The sequence below is a fragment of the Carassius gibelio genome, chromosome B6 (assembly GCF_023724105.1).
Source record: "Carassius gibelio isolate Cgi1373 ecotype wild population from Czech Republic chromosome B6, carGib1.2-hapl.c, whole genome shotgun sequence".
Taxonomy (NCBI): domain Eukaryota; kingdom Metazoa; phylum Chordata; class Actinopteri; order Cypriniformes; family Cyprinidae; genus Carassius; species Carassius gibelio.
The window spans coordinates 23,600,904-23,619,900 of record NC_068401.1 but is presented as its reverse complement, the minus strand read 5'-3'; the positions used below and the strand labels follow the sequence as shown (position 1 = coordinate 23,619,900).

The following is an 18,997-nucleotide window of genomic DNA, read 5'->3' as shown; positions in this document are numbered from 1 at the left end:
AACCTTCAAATTAAAAGCCCCGTAGCGAACAATTAAAAGCCTTGAAAACAACAAAATGCACTGACTGCATGGATTTAATAATAATAATAATTATATATATATATATATATATATATATATATATATATATATATATATATATATATAACTTTATTGTAATTATAAAGAGGTATAACCCCATGTGTATGGCCCTCATCTGTACGATAATTATCAGATATTAAACTACGGAAAAAAAACAAGTGAGAGAAGAAAAACAATAAAATAAACAAACGGTGGTGTCCTACATGGAGACATAAAATATATAAATTTATATTTAATATTTAATATTTAATATTTTATAATATTTTAGCTGTGAAAAGTTTTTTTTTTTTTTTCTTTTTTTTTTTATCAATACATCATGTTGTTTGGGAGGGGCCAGGGTTCATGGGGGCCCCTGGGCTTGAGGTTATGTTTGGGCCCTATACCTACACTTCAAATGCCCTCAAATAGAACACCATTATATAGTAACACAAAATACACAAACATATGCTTTGAGGTTCATAAATAGTAGCTACAATGCAACGTCTGGGCTTTAGTCAAAGTTTAAATGTAATATTAAATATTCATTATAATATAATAAACAGGATGTGTTCTCTCAGTTGAGAGATCAAACCCCTGAAATAACTGAGCAAATAAAAAATAAAAAAGGCAGAGATGTTGGCTTATTAGTAAATGATTTTAAAAATGAAATAAGCTACTTTAAGTTTAAACTTTAAACGCCAGGAGGTGGCAGCAAGTAACTGAGTTGAATCTGATTCATTCAACTTTGCAAAGGACTGTAAAGTTACTTATATTGAATCATTTGCTGGTCCGTGTAACGCTAAGGATAAAACACTGTTGTTAGGACACGCAGCGGTTCTGCTGTTTGTACTTTTTTTTTTTGACAGAGAAAACTGAATTTTGTGTCTGAACTTACTCTGTAAATTGTTGTTTATTGTATATTTGCGATCGTACAGATATTCGAGAAAAAAATAGGACTATATTTTGTGTGATATAGAATCATCCTTTGTAAAGAAATGAGGTGTGAACATGTGAGAATGTATCATTATCTTTATAAATGTGCGTTCTTTGGGGATATGGAGCTGTTTAAAGTAGCATGTGATAAAGCAGTCGGTGCAGACGCGATCCAATACGTGCTTCCTTCTTCTATGTGAAATTATCATAAATACCAGTTTATGCTGTTTGATTGTGGCTTCCAAGGATCGTACTTTAAGCTGTAGCCCGACTGGCCCGTTTAGATCTTGCATGCGCACTGCGCAGTGGAAATGCGGCTAATAATGCCTGAATTCTGTCTGGAATATAACGAACAAATCAAAGAAAGGTAAACGGGGAAAGGCGGGGCCCATGGGCTGCAGTCCACTCAAGACCAGTGCTAAGCCCGGCCATGATCCCAAAACAGACAAAACCTCAAAAAAATAAAAAAAAAATAAAAAAAAATTTAAGCCTCATTTTAGTCTAGTCGTAATATGAAGCTTTCCCTGAAATACGAAGATACATTTCTGAATGATTTTAAATCGTAGCCTGGTTTGGGAGCCCAAAACATCATATTAACATTACCAGAGCTGTTGAATAAAATATGCTTTAAACGATGCTCATTCAGGGTCCTGCATTTATTGAATTGACGGAGCACAATGCAGATAGGCTACAATTTGTCCCTAATATGCATATACACAGTTCTGTTGAATGAAAAATATTGCCAGGACCAGGAATGGTGTAGCTGGCCAGTTATTTTTTTCCTCTAGTAGAAATAAATAAATAAATCAACCTTTCCTTTTCACCTAGGCTATATTTATATAAACAGACGTTTAAGATATATTTTGATGGTTCCCTTAACTTATATTGTTCACATAATATTAAATAGACCTATCGAAAGAATCTCCAAACCTAGATGTTGGCTGTCCATAAATGTAGCCTACATGTAGCCTATACGCTCATTTATAAAGCCATGCTTATTTTATTAGTTGTGGGGATTCGGGAACTGCAATTACACGTAAAATTTAAGATTTTTAATCTATGTTACAACTCTCAGGACGTATTAAGATTAATGCTGCATAAAAATATTCTACGGATTTTTGTATTTTTGATACACCGTGTCTCTTTCGCACACGCACACGCGCTCACACATCAAAATGAGTTTTGATATTAGGAAAATGTACTATTGTGTATTGCTATAAATTCTTCGTATTCTAACACCCATGCACAAACAGGCTAGCCTACATTAAATCTCTCATCAATTCCTACCTGTCCTACCATACACACACATATTTACCTTAGTAGGCCTATTGTCATTTTTTATTATTTTGTAATATGCTATAAATGAAAGGCAATGATTAAAATTAAAATTTAGTTACAATTTATTGCAAAAGCTTTTGTTTCCTTTTACACAAATGCTGTACACAGACCAATGAACACAGTGTTGAAAAAAGAGGGAATTTCTGATATTTAAATGTGACAAAGGATTAGACATTTTTTAATCATTAAATGATAAGATGCCTGATTTAGCTACAATAACAACAACATAGCTACAAAGAGCAGTCATGCATGTGAAGACACTTCAGTGCTGTCGATGCCGGACTTCGCTCTATATTTTGAGCTATTTCAAGCGTTTCTGTTTCCTTCATTTGTTCGTTTTTGTAGATTGTAAATGGTTAGCTGGCAACGCCACTGTGGGGTAGAAAATCTGCGGTTTCTAAGCTCTTCCCAGCTCAAAAGTAGATTTACAGCTCAGGTTGTAAAACGGTTTTTACGAGCCTCGCACGCCCGTCATTGGGTATCACAGATGAGACGCGTTCCGGGCTCGCGGTGATATTGGCCCCTCTCTTCCCACGCGCTCTGTTGCACAGGAAAGCTCAGCACGAGGACGTCTGTATGCAATTCGGTCTGTTTTATCATTTGTGCAGTATAGTGTTTGTTTTTCTTGTTATTTTAATATTTTCCTTTTCTTTCTCTTTCTCTTTTAAATATCGTCTGTTTACTTTAATACAAGGAAGTGTGTTTTAAATAGGTCGTTTTGCATCAAATGGTAAGTGCAGCTGCAAAATCAAGCTTAATGCTTTTTAATTCTTTAAATAATTTCTATTGACTTTTTTCTGATCTATCAGTAGCTTTATAAACAATTATCAATTATGAATTCTAACAGGAAAATTCTCATAGTCTGGTCATCCTGTGTCTTTTCATGCAGGCGGCAATTTACATTGTTGAATAAAAGAAGTTGTAAATCTAAACATTTAAGACAATAAGACAATCTTGAGATTAGGCCAGATAAGTCAAAATGTGCTGTGCATTTCGGTTCCATGAGTAAATCTGAATTTATTATTCTGGTTTCTTTGTTATCGAATCAATTTAAATTTGAAAGCGAGAGGGTTATCCTAATTTACTACTTTACTGCATTGCGGCGAGAGAGAGAGAGAGAGAGAGAGAGAGAGAGAGACCATGAAGTAAATTACATGTTCTTGATTTCCTAAGAAAGAAGATTTCTCAAATAGTTTTATTTTATTTGTATTTTTTCGATTACATTCTTTTTTTATCAGCCAACATGATTACAAAAGGCATTTTAGAAAATATATTGCTATACTTAAGATAATGAAAACATATTCTGAAAAAAATATTAAACTCATTAATATTTGAGCCTACCTCAAAATGGCTTTTATTTTATCTTGAGATACATTTTATCTATATGCTTTAATATGATCGAAATAATTGATTAAATGGTCTTTAAGACCGTAATTTGTATCTTAACTGAAATGACTTTGATTTAAAAGGGATTTTCTTGTTTGCAGGGTGTTTTCAATTGTCGGGTGTTACACATTATCAACGCCTTTATTATTTTTTATTTGTATTTATTTATTTATTGTCTGGACCGTGGAAACGTTTTGCTCTTCTTTTTTTTTATCAGGTTCCATTTCTGAACGTTCATTTGGAATCTTTGTTCCGTCGTCTATATATACCCTGTAGAACCGAATGTGTGTTTACATTTTACATTCACAGATTCGGTTTTAGGGGAGTATATGAACGATGCAAAAACGTCTGCTTTCCATGTAGAACCACACTGCATTTCCTGAATGCATTTTTTTATCTGTATCGTTTAATTTGTGCACATTGAATGCAAAAACAAAAGGTTCTGAGTAAAATAGTTGTATTTTTTTTTTTTTTTTTTTTTTTTTTTGCCTTTCAAATAATTAGCTAATACGATTAGGTTAAAAGACTAATATTTTTATCTTACATATAGTATATCCTAAATAATAATAATAATATTACCAAGTCTTTAATGTGTGTTTGTATTGAATTTTGTTTCTTCAGCTATCCTTTCTTACCTTCCTTCATTTTAGAGAACAGATGCCCCGACCTGCTCATGCCTGGAAAAAAAATATGTAGCAGCACAATAAAATACACGCACATTCTGTACTGATAAGCTGAAATGTGACTTGAATATTTGTGTCAGTGTTCTAAATGTATAATGAGGTGCAATAAATGAAAGTCTAAAAATGTGTCATTTTTGTTTCCAAATAAATACAATACAATAAAATCAAGAAATTATTACAATTAATTGTCTCTTTAATCATATTAACAGAGATATTAACTAATAGCACTAATATCAGCTAATATAGCCTTCGGCTTAATGCGTCTATTTAAAAATGTATAATATAGACATAGATTATTGATTTTACAAGATTTAAAGTGCCCTTCTTATGGATGTACATTTCATGCAATGTGTAACAGCTCTAAGTGAATGAAAACATAATGAAAAGGTTTTAAATCTGAAGGTGCACCACATTAAGTTATTGTTTCACAAAAGTAAGAGTCGACTCTGAATCATTGAAACAAGTCGTTTTTAAACCGAATGAACCTTTTCGATCCCATAATAGGGGTACTTTAACATATTAACATTGACTATTAATACACGTATATTTATATTAATGAGCTGTAATAAATATTATCAATATCTTTACGAATTAGGATAATAATAGACTAACATTTAAACAATTGAGATGCGGCTCACACACAGTGAAAGGCGTGCTCACATGATTTACTGTCCGCGCGCAGTTCTAAAGGCATCATAATGATCATGTGCAGACACCTGCTCCTCCACTATAAAATACATTAGCACATAAATAACTATAAAATATACAGAGCCGGAATCAGTTGTATTGTGCTTATAACAAACCAAAACAAACAAAAAAAGTTAAGAAAAATAAATAAAAGAATAGGTTCTAAGAATAATGTTGAAAATAGTAGCTTGCTTCTGCAGTAAAATGCCGCCTTCTTATTACGCGAGCGGAAGTGGAGGAACGTGATTGGCTAGAAAGCAGGAAGAACTCCGGCATGACGTCACTACACTGGGACATGAGCTTGCTTTGCCCTTGCGTTGGAAATTAATGCCATTTCAGTTTTTCGATCAATTATTGTGCTTAGACTAAAGTAGATTTCCTCTGCGCCGCCATGTCTCTTGCTGCAGAGGCTTTTGTCTCTCAGATTGCAGGTAATGTTTTGGCTTGTGTGTAATGTAGCATGTCCAAAATGCTGTGTTAGGGTTTTGTGCTCGAGATGGGCAGGTCAGGATGATAATCGGTAACGAAACGTTACTTACTTTCAACAAAGTCATTTAATTTATCTGCATAGAGTTAAGCCACTGCTTCTGTTTACGAGTCTTTTATTTTTGAAGTTACAGCAGATAAAGTTATTTTCAGTGCCACTGTCAGGGTCAAAGATAAAGATACCCATTAAACGTTTATTAATATTTAATATAATGTAAGCCCACATAGGGGTAAGATAGATAGGGTCAGAGTTTCTAAAAAATGGAAATATACAGTATTATTTGTGAGATGTCAGAATTTCATATCATGTCATTTTCTATCGCAGCTGCTGAGCCATGGCCTGAAAATGCAACTCTGTACCAACCTCTTAAGGGTAACCGATCAAAAAAGAGAAGCTGTTTATTAGTTCTACATTTAGAATGAACTTTTTGCAACTATAAAAGATGTCAAATGAAACAAACATTAATTTTTTTTTTTTTTTTTTGCAGAGGATCAAATCTTGCTGTCTGATTCTGCATCCTCTCTGGCAGTTCAGGTGAAAAGTAGTGGCTTACTCACTTTGTCAGTTTACACACTCCCCAGTGCACACTGGCAACAATACAAATGTATTGCCCACTTGTTTTTGTTAGTGAAGTTATTCTTGTTTTGCAGACTTTTCTGAGGATGTGTGGCCTGCCAGTGCTGGTGTCCTGCCGTGCAAATGCTGAATACATGTCACCATCAGGTGAGCAGCCAAACTCTTCACTTTACAGTCACTCATTTTCAGGTTTATTTTTTTAATCCTTTACTAAGTCTTATCTTATGCTGGAAGGGTGGTGGTTAAGAGGTTCTGCTTTGTCAGGTTGAACATATTAGTTAGAGCTTGTTTATGTGTTTTGAGATGTCTCCTCTTTTCTGTTCATTAGGGAAGGTTCCTTTCATCCACGTTGGAAATCAAGTTGTGTCAGAATTGGGGCCGATAGTTCAGTTCACAAAGGCAAAGGTATCACTCTCACTCTAAAAACAAATTCCAGATGAATCGTAGAGTTTTTGACTGTTGCTTGTCCATAGGGTCATTCTTTGAGCGACGGGTTGGATGATGTCCAGAGGGCAGAGATGAAGGCTTACATGGAGTTGGTGAATAACATGCTGCTGACTGCAGAGGTACAGACCTGCACACGTCATCATACAAAACCTTTCAAAAGTTTGGGGGTGGTACAATATTGTTTTTAAGTCTTTTATGCTCACCAATGCATCTTTTAGTTGGTTAAAATACAGTAAAAGGGTAATATTATAAATTATGTTTTACAGAAACAACTCTTTTCTATTTTAATATATATTTTTAAATATATAATTTGTTTATTATAAAAATAATTTACTCCTGTAATGGAAAAGCTGAACTCTTAGTAGCCATTACTCCAGTCTTCAGTGTCACATTATACTTTAGAGATCATTTGAATGCACTATTAATATAAAACTCTAGTATACTAATATAATAGAAAATTACTATTATTATTACTAATATTATGTTGTTGTTGTGCTGCTTAATATTTTTTTTATAATATCATTTTTCAGGATTATTTGATTAACAGAAAGTAAAAAAAAAGCATTAGTTGAAATTGTAAATTGTAAATTTCGATCAATATAGTGCATCCATGCTCAATAAAAGTATTAATTTCTTAAAAAAAAAAAAAGAAAAAAGAAAAAACGCATCGACCCCTAACCTTTGATGCAAAAAATCTGATTGATTGCATTTGTATAAAAAAAGCTACATTTCCAGCACATTTTGTATCTTTGCTTGTGGATTTCTCTAATTATATGTATTTATATGCATTTTATCTTAAGTGATAAACTGTGCAAACTAGTGAAACTTTACCTGTTCTTTCTAGTTGTATATCCAGTGGTGTGATGACCATACTGCTACAGAGGTATGTGTCACGTATAAGGATGTTCCCAAATCATATATTATATCTGTCCTTCTCAAAAACTTAGCATATTGTGAAAAAGTTCATTATTTTCCATAATGTAATGATAAAAATTAAACTTTCATATATTTTAGATTCATTGCACACCAAATTATTTAATTCAGGTCTTTTATTGTTTTAATACTGATGATTTTGGCATACAGCTCATGAAAACCCAAAATTCCTATCTCAAAAAATTAGCATATCATGAAAAGGTTCTCTTACCGAGCTATTAACCTAATCATCTGAATCAACTAATTAACTCTAAACACCTGCAAAAGATTCCTGAGGCTTTTAAAAACTCCCAGCCTGGTTCATTACTCAAAACCGCAATCATGGGTAAGACTGCCGATCTGACTGCTGTCCAGAAGGCCATCATTGACACCCTCAATACGAGAGGTTAAGACACAGAAAGAAATTTCTGAACGAATAGGCTGTTTCCAGAGTGCTGTATCAAGGCACCTCAGTGGGAAGTCTGTGGGAAGGAAAAAGTGTGGCAAAAAACGCTGCACAACGAGAAGAGGTGACCGGACCCTGAGGTAGATTGTGGAGAAGGACCGATTTCAGACCTTGGGGGACCTGCGGAGTCTGGAGTAGAAACATCCAGAGCCACCGTGCACAGGCGTGTGCAGGAAATGGGCTACAGAGAAGCAGCACTGGACTGTTGCTCAGTGGTCCAAAGTACTTCTTTCGGATGAAAGCAAATTTTGCATGTCATTCGGAAATCAAGGTGCCAGAGTCTGGAGGAAGACTGGGGAGAAGCAAATGCCAAAATGCCTGAAGTCCAGTGTCAAGTACCCACAGTCAGTGATGGTCTGGGGTGCCATGTCAGCTGCTGGTGTTGGTCCACTGTGTTTTATCAAGGGCAGGGTCAATGCAGCTAGCTATCAGGAGATTTTGGAGCACTTCATGCTTCCATCTGCTGAAAAGCTTTATGGAGATGAAGATTTCGTTTTTCAGCACGACCTGGCACCTGCTCACAGTGCCAAAACCACTGGTAAACTGTTTACTGACCATAGTATTACTGTGCTCAATTGGCCTGCCAACTCTCCTGACCTGTACCCCATAGAGAATCTGTGGGATATTGTGAAGAGAAAGTTGAGAGACGCAAGACCCAACACTCTGGATGAGCTTAAGGCCGCTATTGAAGCATCCTGGGCCTCCATAACACCTCAGCAGTGCCACAGGCTGATTGCCTCCATGCCACGCCGCATTGAAGCAGTCATTTCTGCAAAAGGATTCCCGACCAAGTATTGAGTGCATAACTGAACATAATTATTTGAAGGTTGACTTTTTTCGTATTAAAAACACTTTTCTTTTATTGGTCGGATGAAATATGCTAATCTTTTGAGATAGGAATTTTGGGTTTTCATGAGCTGTATGCCAAAATCATCAGTATTAAAACAATAAAAGACATGAAATATTTCAGTTGGTGTGCAATGAATCTAAAATATATGAAAGTTACATTTTTATTATTACATTATTGAAACTAATACACTTTTTTACAATATGCTAATTTTTTGAGAAGGACCTATATATATAATATTAACAAAGATGACATCAATGGCAATTAATGTCAGCATATAGATAAATAAATATATAAATGTATAACTTCATGTTACATATTTAATGGTAGTGTTTGTTTAGATCTCTAGGCCACGATACAGTAGTCCCTATTCTTGGCCCCTCAATCACATTCTGGCCTATCAGAAGCAGTGGGAGGTACGGAGGAAGATGAATGCGATTGGATGGTCTGGAAAGAGTCTGGAGCAGGTATTTTTTGTGTGCAGATAAGTTAATTAAGTTTAATTCACTGTGCAAGTCACTTTGTGTTTTTCTTTCCTCAATGTCCGGTACATAAAGTTTAGTGCGGGTTTCCTCTTCTTAGGTTTATGAAGATGTGAGTCAGTGCTGTCAGGCCTTGTCACAGCGATTAGGAACACAGCCCTACTTTTTCAGCAAACAGTACGTTTTGTGAGCATCATATACACATACAGACATCGTTTTGTGAGCATCATATACACATACAGACATGTTACATAACTCAGTTTTCCCATGCTGTATTAACTAATTGTACTTTCAATGTCACAGGCCAACTGAACTAGATGCTCTAGTGTTTGGTCATCTTTTCACCATACTCACCACACAACTGACCAACGACGAGCTTGCTGAAAAGGTTAAATCCTACACCAACCTGCTTTCTTTCTGCCATCGTATTGAACAGACTTACTTTAAGGAGCATGAACGAGAGAGCCAGTCGGGGTCCTCACGCCATTCCAAAGGCTCACTACCCTGAGCTCCTCACTTTGCCCAACATTTCTCACTCCTCTGATCTCAAGTGATTGATCTGGCTGAAATGATTGTTGTCTTTAACGTCCTATGTGCATTAAAAAACAACATTGTTAGTTCTGTTGAGGCTAAACCATCATTGTTATAGATCAGTAGGATGGAGAACGGGCCATTAAATAAAAGTTTGTGAATATTTTAAGTGTTCCCATCACAATTCAAAAACTACTTCTTTGCCTGTTCGTAATGCCATAACAGGAATCTGCCTGCCGCAACAGTAAAATCTGATTTCTTATATAAAAATTTAGGTGATGTAAATCTTTTTTTTTTTTCACTGTGTGATGCCTTTGTCTAATGATGTGTACAGGGAAAGTGCCTACACTGTGAAGTATAATAAACTCTAAGTTTAAACGTTTCTGTGTTGAGGAAATCTGTTCATGCAAAGTTCAAACGTGTTATAATATGTAACGTTATTTAATGTAGAGGCAGTCCTTTAATGCAGCTAAACACTTAGCATAACATTTCTGTGTTCTTTTTGCTCCAACAGGGGGCGTAATAATGCTGCATAAAATTGAAGTCATATACTCAACATTCAGTGAATACATAAATTATACATGTCATTGTATTTAGCTTTTATAAGTTTAATCAGTTTTTATTGGATTTAAATATATTGGAACTAAATGACAATCTTAGAGTATCTGAATTCAAAAAAATGTGGTTAAAACTTGCTTATTAGAACACAAGTATACCTAAAACAGATTGTCTGTTGCAGATAAACATTACAAGCATCAAGTCATTTTTCATCTGAATATGTATTTTAGACATCAAGAAATCTTACAGTTTCCAAGTACATATAGCATGAATATTTCATTTATTCATAATCTCGTCATGTAATTGTAATCTGGAGTTTTCAATAAATAATCTACTTATTTCCAAACTTGTGTGACATATATAATATACATATACAGTGAATATAGTGGACACATTTATTTTCTATAGTTTCTATGGAGTACACTGTACTGTTCAAAAGTTTTTGGGTCAGTAAAAGAAATTTGGAATTATTCAGCAAGGATGTATTAACCCGATCAAAAGTGAAATCTAATTCAACCTCTATTCATCAAGGAATTCTGAGAAAGAATAAATAAAAAATGTATCACACTTTCTATAAAAATATTAAGCAACAAAATTGTTTTCAACCTTGATAACTACATTTTTTTTTAATTACCAAATCAACATATTAGATTGATTTCTGAAGCATCATGTGATGCTAGAGTAATGGCTGCTGAAGATTCAGTGTTGCCATTACTAAAAAAACACATTTTATAAATATATTAAAAAATAGGAAACAGTTATTTTAAATTGTAAAATTTCATATTTGTTACGGTTTCTAATGCAAGTTTGATCAAAAGACTTAAAAAGTTGACTTAAAAAAAAAAAACTTAACACCTAACATTTGAACAGTTTTGTGTGTGTGTGTGTGTATACACACATACACAGTATATATGTACATATAGAGTATGTATGTATTTCCACTGACTGGATCAGCTTCATGATTCAAGCTAAAATGTATAATACCATAGCTGTTGTCATTTAAATGTAACATTGACAACAATTTTGTAGATTTCATTCTTTCCCTTTTTTTCAAGTAGACAGTAATGTACTGCATGGCTGAAAACAGCGGCTGGGGGATGATGCTAGTGATTCCTCAAGACAACAACATCCCAAAACTAAGGTCCCTGGTGTGTAAAGTTACAATCACCAAAAGAGATTTGCTGTACTTCAGGTTTATTATAAAGCAAAGGTAAATCCTCTGTTGGCGTATTTGTCTTGTTGGCTGTGCCACGTGGCAGCAGGTAAACCGTCCCGTCAGTGCTCTGCTGAAGTTTGTACTCTCTAGGGTTGTAGGAGTTCCCATGTTCATCTCTCAGCCGTCTGAACACCTCATTGTAAAGTTTCTTGAGCTTCTCTTTCGTCTCTTGAAGTTCTCTAGCTCTCCTCTCATTTTCTTCCTTGATTTGCTCCTTCTCCCTCTTCAGCCTCTCAATCTCGTCTTCGAGATCAATGAAACAATCCAGCTTTCGTTTGCGACAGCTCTGGGCTGCCATCTTGTTTTTACCACGTCTCCGAATGTCTCTGATGAGGGTGTGTTGAGCGCTGCTGAGTTTGTAAGAGTTGATGGCTTCGTTAAATGCTTCCACAGGCAGGTTGATGATGTCATGCACACTAAGCGGCAAACTCATGGCTTGGGCCCGCTGTTCATCACGACATACGCGCCGGACACCTGCAGCTCTGCTTGTGGTTAAGGGATTTGCTTGATTTGAATTTTTAGGTGTTGGTTCATTTTGAGTTTGGTGTTGTGCAGACGTAACAGTTTCATACAGCGTTGCCTCCACAGCATCAGAGTGCATAGATAAAGGCAGCAGATCGGTGTAATCTGATTGGATGCTCTCCAACTCATCCTTGTCTGATTGGCCTATACTTAAGGTGTCAGCAGCGTAGAGGGACGTCTCTAAATCCAAAGAGCCAACTGAAACGGAGTCATCAAACCCCAGAAGAACGTGGCGCTCCTCAAATTGTAAAAGCGTCTGTGGAGCGTCCCTTCCAGGTGCACAATTTAATTGTTCAGGTTTACTGGTATTGATGGTATATGGGCAAAACTCACTGAGGGTTGAATCGCTTGAGTTTATGTGGCATTTAGGTAAAATCACATGATTATCAGGGGTACTGCAGCTGTAAATTGTGTTTGAAGGTGAAGGTGTAGGATTTCCTTGATCCGAGAATGTCTGTATGCATGTTTCCAGGATCTCTATGGGATCAGAGGGCATGCATGACAAAGGCTGAGAAACCTCAAAAGAGTCTGATATTGTCTGTGTGATGCCACACAGCGCATCTGTTGAGTTTTCCCTCTGTGGCTCGGGCAGGTTGTGGTGGCTGATTTCGGTGATATCCTCTAGGGGCAAGCTTGAGCCCTCAGACTCCAGGACATCCAAATAATACTAACAGAGAAACAAAACAGTATTTGAATTATATTAGACATTTTTTTTCCCTGATAATTCAATTCTGTAGTTAACAAAGAGGTATGATATTATTTTGCAACCTCCACAGTATACATATTTCGTATAAACATTTTGGAGTCAAAAATCGTTGTATTAAAAATAGAACATTTATATCAATGGATTGCGTATTATTCATATGCTCACTGAGATTTTAGATGTGCATAGGCTGTACATGGTGATCTAGAATATTTACACTACTGTTTAAAGGTTTGGGGTCAGAAAGTTTCATTGTCTCACTTGCTATTTTTTTTTGATACAGGACAGTGGTCACAAGCAGACTCAATGCAGTCACTACCTGCAGCGATGGACCCTATTGCTGGTGCAGAGGATCTACTACAGTCTATTACCCAACCCATGCTAGACTTGGAGGAGTGGGACTGTGTGAGCTGTTAGAGACAAGGCCATGCTAGAGACAATTGTGATATGTCACCACAATGCCATTATAACGATAGTGGGGACATTACCTTCATGCTATACTATGATATACAATCTAAACATTAACTCATCATATCTCAAATAAGCACACACCTCAAATTATTTACTATTGCTTTAACATTTTTAATATTACTGATTAGATACTTGGTAATAATCCTTTGTCTGGTTTTAATGTTTACCTAAATATGCAGACCAGAATGTAACTTAAGAGGATTTGACAACTAGATACTTTTATGAAATTGTAATTTGTTTATGAAATTTTATTGAAACATATTACATTATATATATATGTATATATATATATATATATATATATATATATATATATATATATATATATATATATATATATATATATATATATATATATATATATATATATATATATATATATATATATATATATATATATATATATTTAATAAAGCACGTTTTAAATAACAAAGTTGAATCATACTGTAGTTACAATTTATAAATAATACATGAGTAAATATATTAAACTATAGATATTTTATTTTATGGTAGCTATACCAACAACAGTTTAGTCATCTGTCAATTATGTTAACTTTTAGTCATTTTTACATTTCATTTAAATCATCAATAAATGCTCACTATATTTTCCTAAGGCAACTCTATTAAGAATGTGCGGACTTACAAGTGATTTAAAAAAAAAATGCAGTGGCTTTAAAATTACCATAGAGCCTCTTACAGTTTACAGTTACCCAAATTTAATGTAGCTTGCAAGAAGGAAAATGTATTCCAAAAAGAAATGCCAACCATGCACCAGTTGAGGCATGTCTGTGTACATCTTTCTGCATTGTGTACATAAATACCTGTAAGTCTGGCAGTGACAGCAGTTCACTAAAAGCCTGCTCTTGACAAGGAGGTTTCTGAGACTTCTGAGACAAAAGCAGTGCAGACAGCAGAGGATTCTGGGTAACAGGTGAACGCTGAGTAAACTCTGTAGAATGCAATGTCTCTGAGAAGGGCACAGCCTAAAACATGGTGAAAATAGCTCCGTAAGCAACACTTGACAATAGAGAGTGTGTGGGTGTGCACACAAGTGTTATTTTGAGAGATTTATTTATTTTAGGGATGCACTCTGTTTATTTGTTGCTATTTGTTCATGTGGAGCTGTTAAAATGGTCACCTGGGAGTTCACAGATGAAGGACTAGGCAAAAACTCTCCAGTTTCCTTGTCTAGTTTCTGTAACCTTTGCATGATCCTTTCAAACTCTTGCTCTCTTTTTAACTCTGTTTCTCTTGCTCTCGTGTTCTCCTCCTCTCTCTGCCGAAGACATCCATCAAAGATCTCTCGCTTCACCCCCAAATCGACATCCTGTCTCCATAAAATATCTATCAAATCCTAAAAATCCAGAGAGACATCATGTAAAACAGACAATTGACCATGTTTGGATGTGGCTGTGCACCCTGGTATAACAATAGGAGCATGTTTGCATAAACTTTCAGTGAACTCTAACAATACCAGTCATGTTTTTGTGTGTGATTTGCATTCACATTCATTTGCTTGGCAGGTGCCTTCTCACCAAATACACCTGTAAACTTTCGGGTTGGTGTACCATGGAATAACAATAAACACTATCAAGGCAGATCATTTTATTTTATGAATACAGTAAAACATGCTTTAATTTCACCGGATCACAAAACAAATTAAACTGAGTGAATTATTAGACAACTTCTAAGCAAACTTCAGAGAAGAAAATATTTCTTCTGACTTATCCAGTAAATTATGAATGACTGGAAAAGTTATGGGGCCTTTGAATATCATTGTGGACAATGTGGGGCCCTGGAGTCAAAAAGGTTGAGAATCATTGATGTAAGATCAGTTATAATTACTTCTTTTGATATGATAAAAAGGTAATCAATGCATTTATGAGCCCTGATTGTATGGTCAGAGGTTGTGCTGCCACTGAGGGAGCCTGATATATGGCACTAGACCAATAAAGTGCTTTGTGTCTCTGCTTTGTTTTCTACTTAAAGTAAATGTCAGTGACATCTACGGTGCACACTACAGACGTGGAACTGAAAAAACAAATAGAACAATTTCATAAATTTCAATCCATTTCAGTTCAGGTAAGTTCAATTCAGTTCAGATTAGAGAAGTTTGCATCAGACAAGTTCATTTCAGTGCAGATCAGAAGAGTTCAGACAAGGGGTAAATGTTTGGCTGGGTGGCATGAATCCAGTTATGGCATAGGTGATTGGCTCTAAAAACAAAACACCTGAATGATCCCATGAACAGAGAGTACTTAAGGAAGTAAAGCAGAACAACTGCTGTTGAGATTAATGGGAATGCTAAAAGATAGCTTTCTTCAGGTAGAACAGACCAACAGAGGCTAAATACATGTTTGTGGAATAGCCTATCGGATATCAAAACTAGATTTGATGATTCAATAATGTAAACTTTTTGTATCTAGTGTATATGTTCCTTGATTGTTATATAAATGATATGCGTTCATGTTCATGTGTTATAGACAATGTGAAAGTTAAATGCATTTTAAAAATGAAATGTATTTTCAAAAATACACAGAAAATGAACTCTCTCTCTCTCTCTGTGTGTGTGTTGAAAATATGTTTAGCCAATAATAACTCACAATATATTTTTTAACATATTTTAGCAAATATATGTTTGCCTATTTTGAAATGTATTTAAAAAAAATTAAATATGTAGATTTATTTGGGGTTGTTCAAAATCCATTTTGTTTCCCCCAGTGAGCAAACAAAATGTTACAGTTGCAAAGAAAAAAAAAGTAGTTTAGTTCTAACAAACTGCCATTTTTATGACCTGGTCTTCTCAGAGAATCACACACTAGGGAACAACAGGAGTCAGCTTGTCACTTACTGTGGTTTAAAGCCTAATTTGTAATCTAGTTTTACTGTCTTTTTAATTCACTATCAGTGATTGATATTGCCATTGGTGTTTACAATGTGAGATATAGATGCACACTGTGATTAAAAATGTTTTCAAGCATATTTCACCATTTTCAGACCCTATAATCAACGTATGTCCATTCCAACTCTGCTGTTTCTGTGTAAAAAGTGTGTGTGTTAACCTGAAGGCCATGACACCGCGGTCTTCAAATTGAACACAATTTGTAAGCTGGAACACAAACAAAACTTCTAAGCATTTGTAATGGAGTCAGTCATAAACACCTTGAACTTGTTGCCCTCTTACTGAAGTCACGCAAGTAAATAAATGCTTCAGCTTACGTAGAAGGTCGAATTTAGTTCACTGAGCAAGTGAAAACAATTCATCAGATAAAAAAAACAACAAAAAAAAAAAAAAAAAAAAAAACACTTCTGAACAATAATAACTGGGAGAAAGAAGGTATAAAGGTAAGCTGAGTGAAAGGTGAATACACACGCCTACAGCTGGGTGTGTGATGATGCAACTGTGTTAAAGTGTAGACATGCTGATAGATCTTTGTGTGCATAAAAGATAACTGATTTATGAATCAACTCTTCTTATTGGGGTAAATGGCAACCCACCCTAAAACAGTGGTGCAGCCTTGGGTGTGTCTGGATCAGGTGCACAAAGTGAAATGTTTATTTAACCAACCCAGTTACTTGAATTCATGACAGATGAGACTAATTTTATGTAGGTGGCCTCCCTGAGAGTTACAGAGACCTTGGGCCAAGAGCTTTTCTGACTGCCTTCCACTCCCCACTTACAGCTTGATATACAAATACAAAAAAAAGGATTCTTTTGCAGTTCAAAAATAAGCTCTAATTGCTTTTTTAAGAACATGTATACATATATTATATCAGCACATCAATATACAAGGTCCCTATGCTAGACCTCCAAAATAGCTTCACTACTCATTATTTATTTATGATAATACACTACAAATGTTTAGGGTTGTATAAGAGGGTTGTAAAAGAAGTCTCTCGTGCTAGCCAAGGATGCATTTATTTGATCAACAATACTGTAAGAAATATTACAATTTAAAGTAACTTTATTTATTTTTAAATTATATTTATATTATATTATATTTTATGTTATATGCTTAATTGTTGCATTTATTTATAATTATCAATGCTACTATATTTTATTGAAAATAATTATTAGTGTTGAAACTGTTTGGAACCTGCAATACTTTTTTTCTTCGATTCTTCTTCGATTCTTTGATGGAAAAAAAAGTTAACAAGAACACCATTTAAAAGAAATAAGAGTCATCACTTTTTATCCATTTAATGTAATTGTAATTTAATTTATCACATCCTTGCGGAATAAAAGTATTAATTATTTAAAATAATAATAATAATAATAATCCTGAAAAAAAGTATCACAGGTCTCAAAAACTATTAAGTGGGCAGCACTGTTTCCAACACTGATTATAAATCAGCATATAAGAATGATTTCTAGGATAATGTGACACTGAAGACTAGTGTAATGATGCTGAAAATTCAGCTTGGCTTCACATGAATAAATTATATTTTAAAGTATATTCAAATAGAAAACTAATAAATACTATTCCACAAAACTCATTTTTTTCTTTCTGTGTTTTTGATCAAATATATACAGAATTCACAAGCTTTATAAACTTAATAAAATAAACATTAAAAAAACGTACTAATCCCAAACTTCTTAACTGCAGGTTACATATATATATACACACACACTACTTCAAGATGAAGTAGGTAACAAAAAAAAACAAAAAAAAGTCCAAACTGCATGTATAAACAATTTGACAAAATAATTTTCTTTTATTTCTTTTGAACACTGCAATGCTTTGGTAAGTTTATAGTTCTAATAGGCTAGTCCTGTCTTTCAATTTTAATTTTTACCTGCATACATTTTGCAGGTAACTTTAAAGATCATCTCGTCAGTTCTACAATTAGTGTTACACAACTTCAAAAATGGGACTTTTCCAACAAACAAATGAGTCCTTTTCAATCAGTTGCCCCACATTACATGGACGTATATGTGGATTTAGATGAACCTAGTCCATGTTGTAAAGTTTAACTAAATATATTTGGTTTCAAAATACTGTTGATTTAAACTTACCTCGTGTTGAAACTGAGCTGAAGGGTCGTCCATGTCTTTCAGTTAATGTTGAAGGACTGGTCTGATGGTGGTCTATTACAAGTGTCAGCAGAGCATATTTCTGAATCAAATCTGACGACATGCGTGTGTAACAACCAAAAAAATCCAAATACAGAGAGGAAACGCCCACTATCTCCAACAGCCAATCAAACACCAGAACACAAATATTAAAAAGCATCGACCAATAACAGCTTTCAACTCAACTAGACATGTCTTCGTCACTTTACAACATGCCTTTACAACCTTCTTTCATCATCAATAATCATGTTGATGAAACAGTTTTATCTCGAGTCTTCACCGTCACAAACGAAAAAGCAAACTTTAACTTCTTAAAGCGTAAAATAAAGGCATACTAACTGCTACTTACTCGTTTTATTTTTACGGTCTACTAGGCTACGTAAAAATATAATTTAGTTCAATAGCCAAGTAAAATATTATGATGATTTTGTTTTGATGAAGTGTTCCCAATATTAATCATGCACACTGTACAAAGTAATATGCTACTTTTTAAAAAAATGTACATAATGTAACAGCTTCAGATGAATCATGCATTGTCCGTCGTTCAAGAATGTCTTCCCCTTTAGTTCAGTTTTCAACACGCCACGAAATGTGACAGGTAGCTGTGATTAGCGCCAT

The 18,997-nt window shown here is 34.7% G+C and overlaps 2 protein-coding genes across 2 annotated transcripts; one reads left to right on the top strand and one right to left on the bottom strand.

The window, feature by feature from the left end:
* Nucleotides 1-5,335: 5,335 nt before the first annotated feature.
* LOC127960203 (metaxin-2) lies at nucleotides 5,336-10,217 on the top strand. The gene is made up of 10 exons (XM_052559800.1): nucleotides 5,336-5,518; nucleotides 5,899-5,946; nucleotides 6,062-6,108; nucleotides 6,225-6,297; nucleotides 6,479-6,555; nucleotides 6,624-6,716; nucleotides 7,442-7,480; nucleotides 9,164-9,289; nucleotides 9,405-9,481; nucleotides 9,608-10,217. The coding sequence occupies exons 1-10, from the start codon at nucleotides 5,479-5,481 to the stop codon at nucleotides 9,810-9,812; spliced, it is 825 nt and encodes a 274-aa protein (XP_052415760.1). The 5' UTR covers nucleotides 5,336-5,478; the 3' UTR covers nucleotides 9,813-10,217.
* Nucleotides 10,218-10,436: 219 nt separating this feature from the next.
* Nucleotides 10,437-18,540, bottom strand: LOC127960202 (transcription factor NF-E2 45 kDa subunit-like). The gene is made up of 4 exons (XM_052559799.1): nucleotides 18,323-18,540; nucleotides 14,444-14,659; nucleotides 14,127-14,288; nucleotides 10,437-12,798 (listed from the first exon to the last, which is right to left on the bottom strand). Exons 1-4 carry the CDS (start codon nucleotides 18,353-18,355, stop codon nucleotides 11,530-11,532), a joined length of 1,680 nt encoding a protein of 559 aa, XP_052415759.1. The 5' UTR covers nucleotides 18,356-18,540; the 3' UTR covers nucleotides 10,437-11,529.
* Between the last annotated feature and the right edge of the window lie 457 nt (nucleotides 18,541-18,997).

Bases quoted from the DNA above. Each gene is read 5' to 3' on its own strand.
- LOC127960203 (XM_052559800.1), top strand. From the start codon at position 5,479: ATGTCTCTTGCTGCAGAGGCTTTTGTCTCTCAGATTGCAG. The intron at 6,556-6,623 runs GTATCACTCTCA...GCTTGTCCATAG, and splicing joins TTCAGTTCACAAAGGCAAAG to GGTCATTCTTTGAGCGACGG. The intron at 6,717-7,441 runs GTACAGACCTGC...TGTTCTTTCTAG, and splicing joins ACATGCTGCTGACTGCAGAG to TTGTATATCCAGTGGTGTGA.
- LOC127960202 (XM_052559799.1), bottom strand. From the start codon at position 18,355: ATGGACGACCCTTCAGCTCAGTTTCAACACGAG. The intron at 14,289-14,443 runs GTGACCATTTTA...ACCATGTTTTAG, and splicing joins CTTCATCTGTGAACTCCCAG to GCTGTGCCCTTCTCAGAGAC. The intron at 12,799-14,126 runs GTATTTATGTAC...TTTCTCTGTTAG, and splicing joins TGTCACTGCCAGACTTACAG to TATTATTTGGATGTCCTGGA.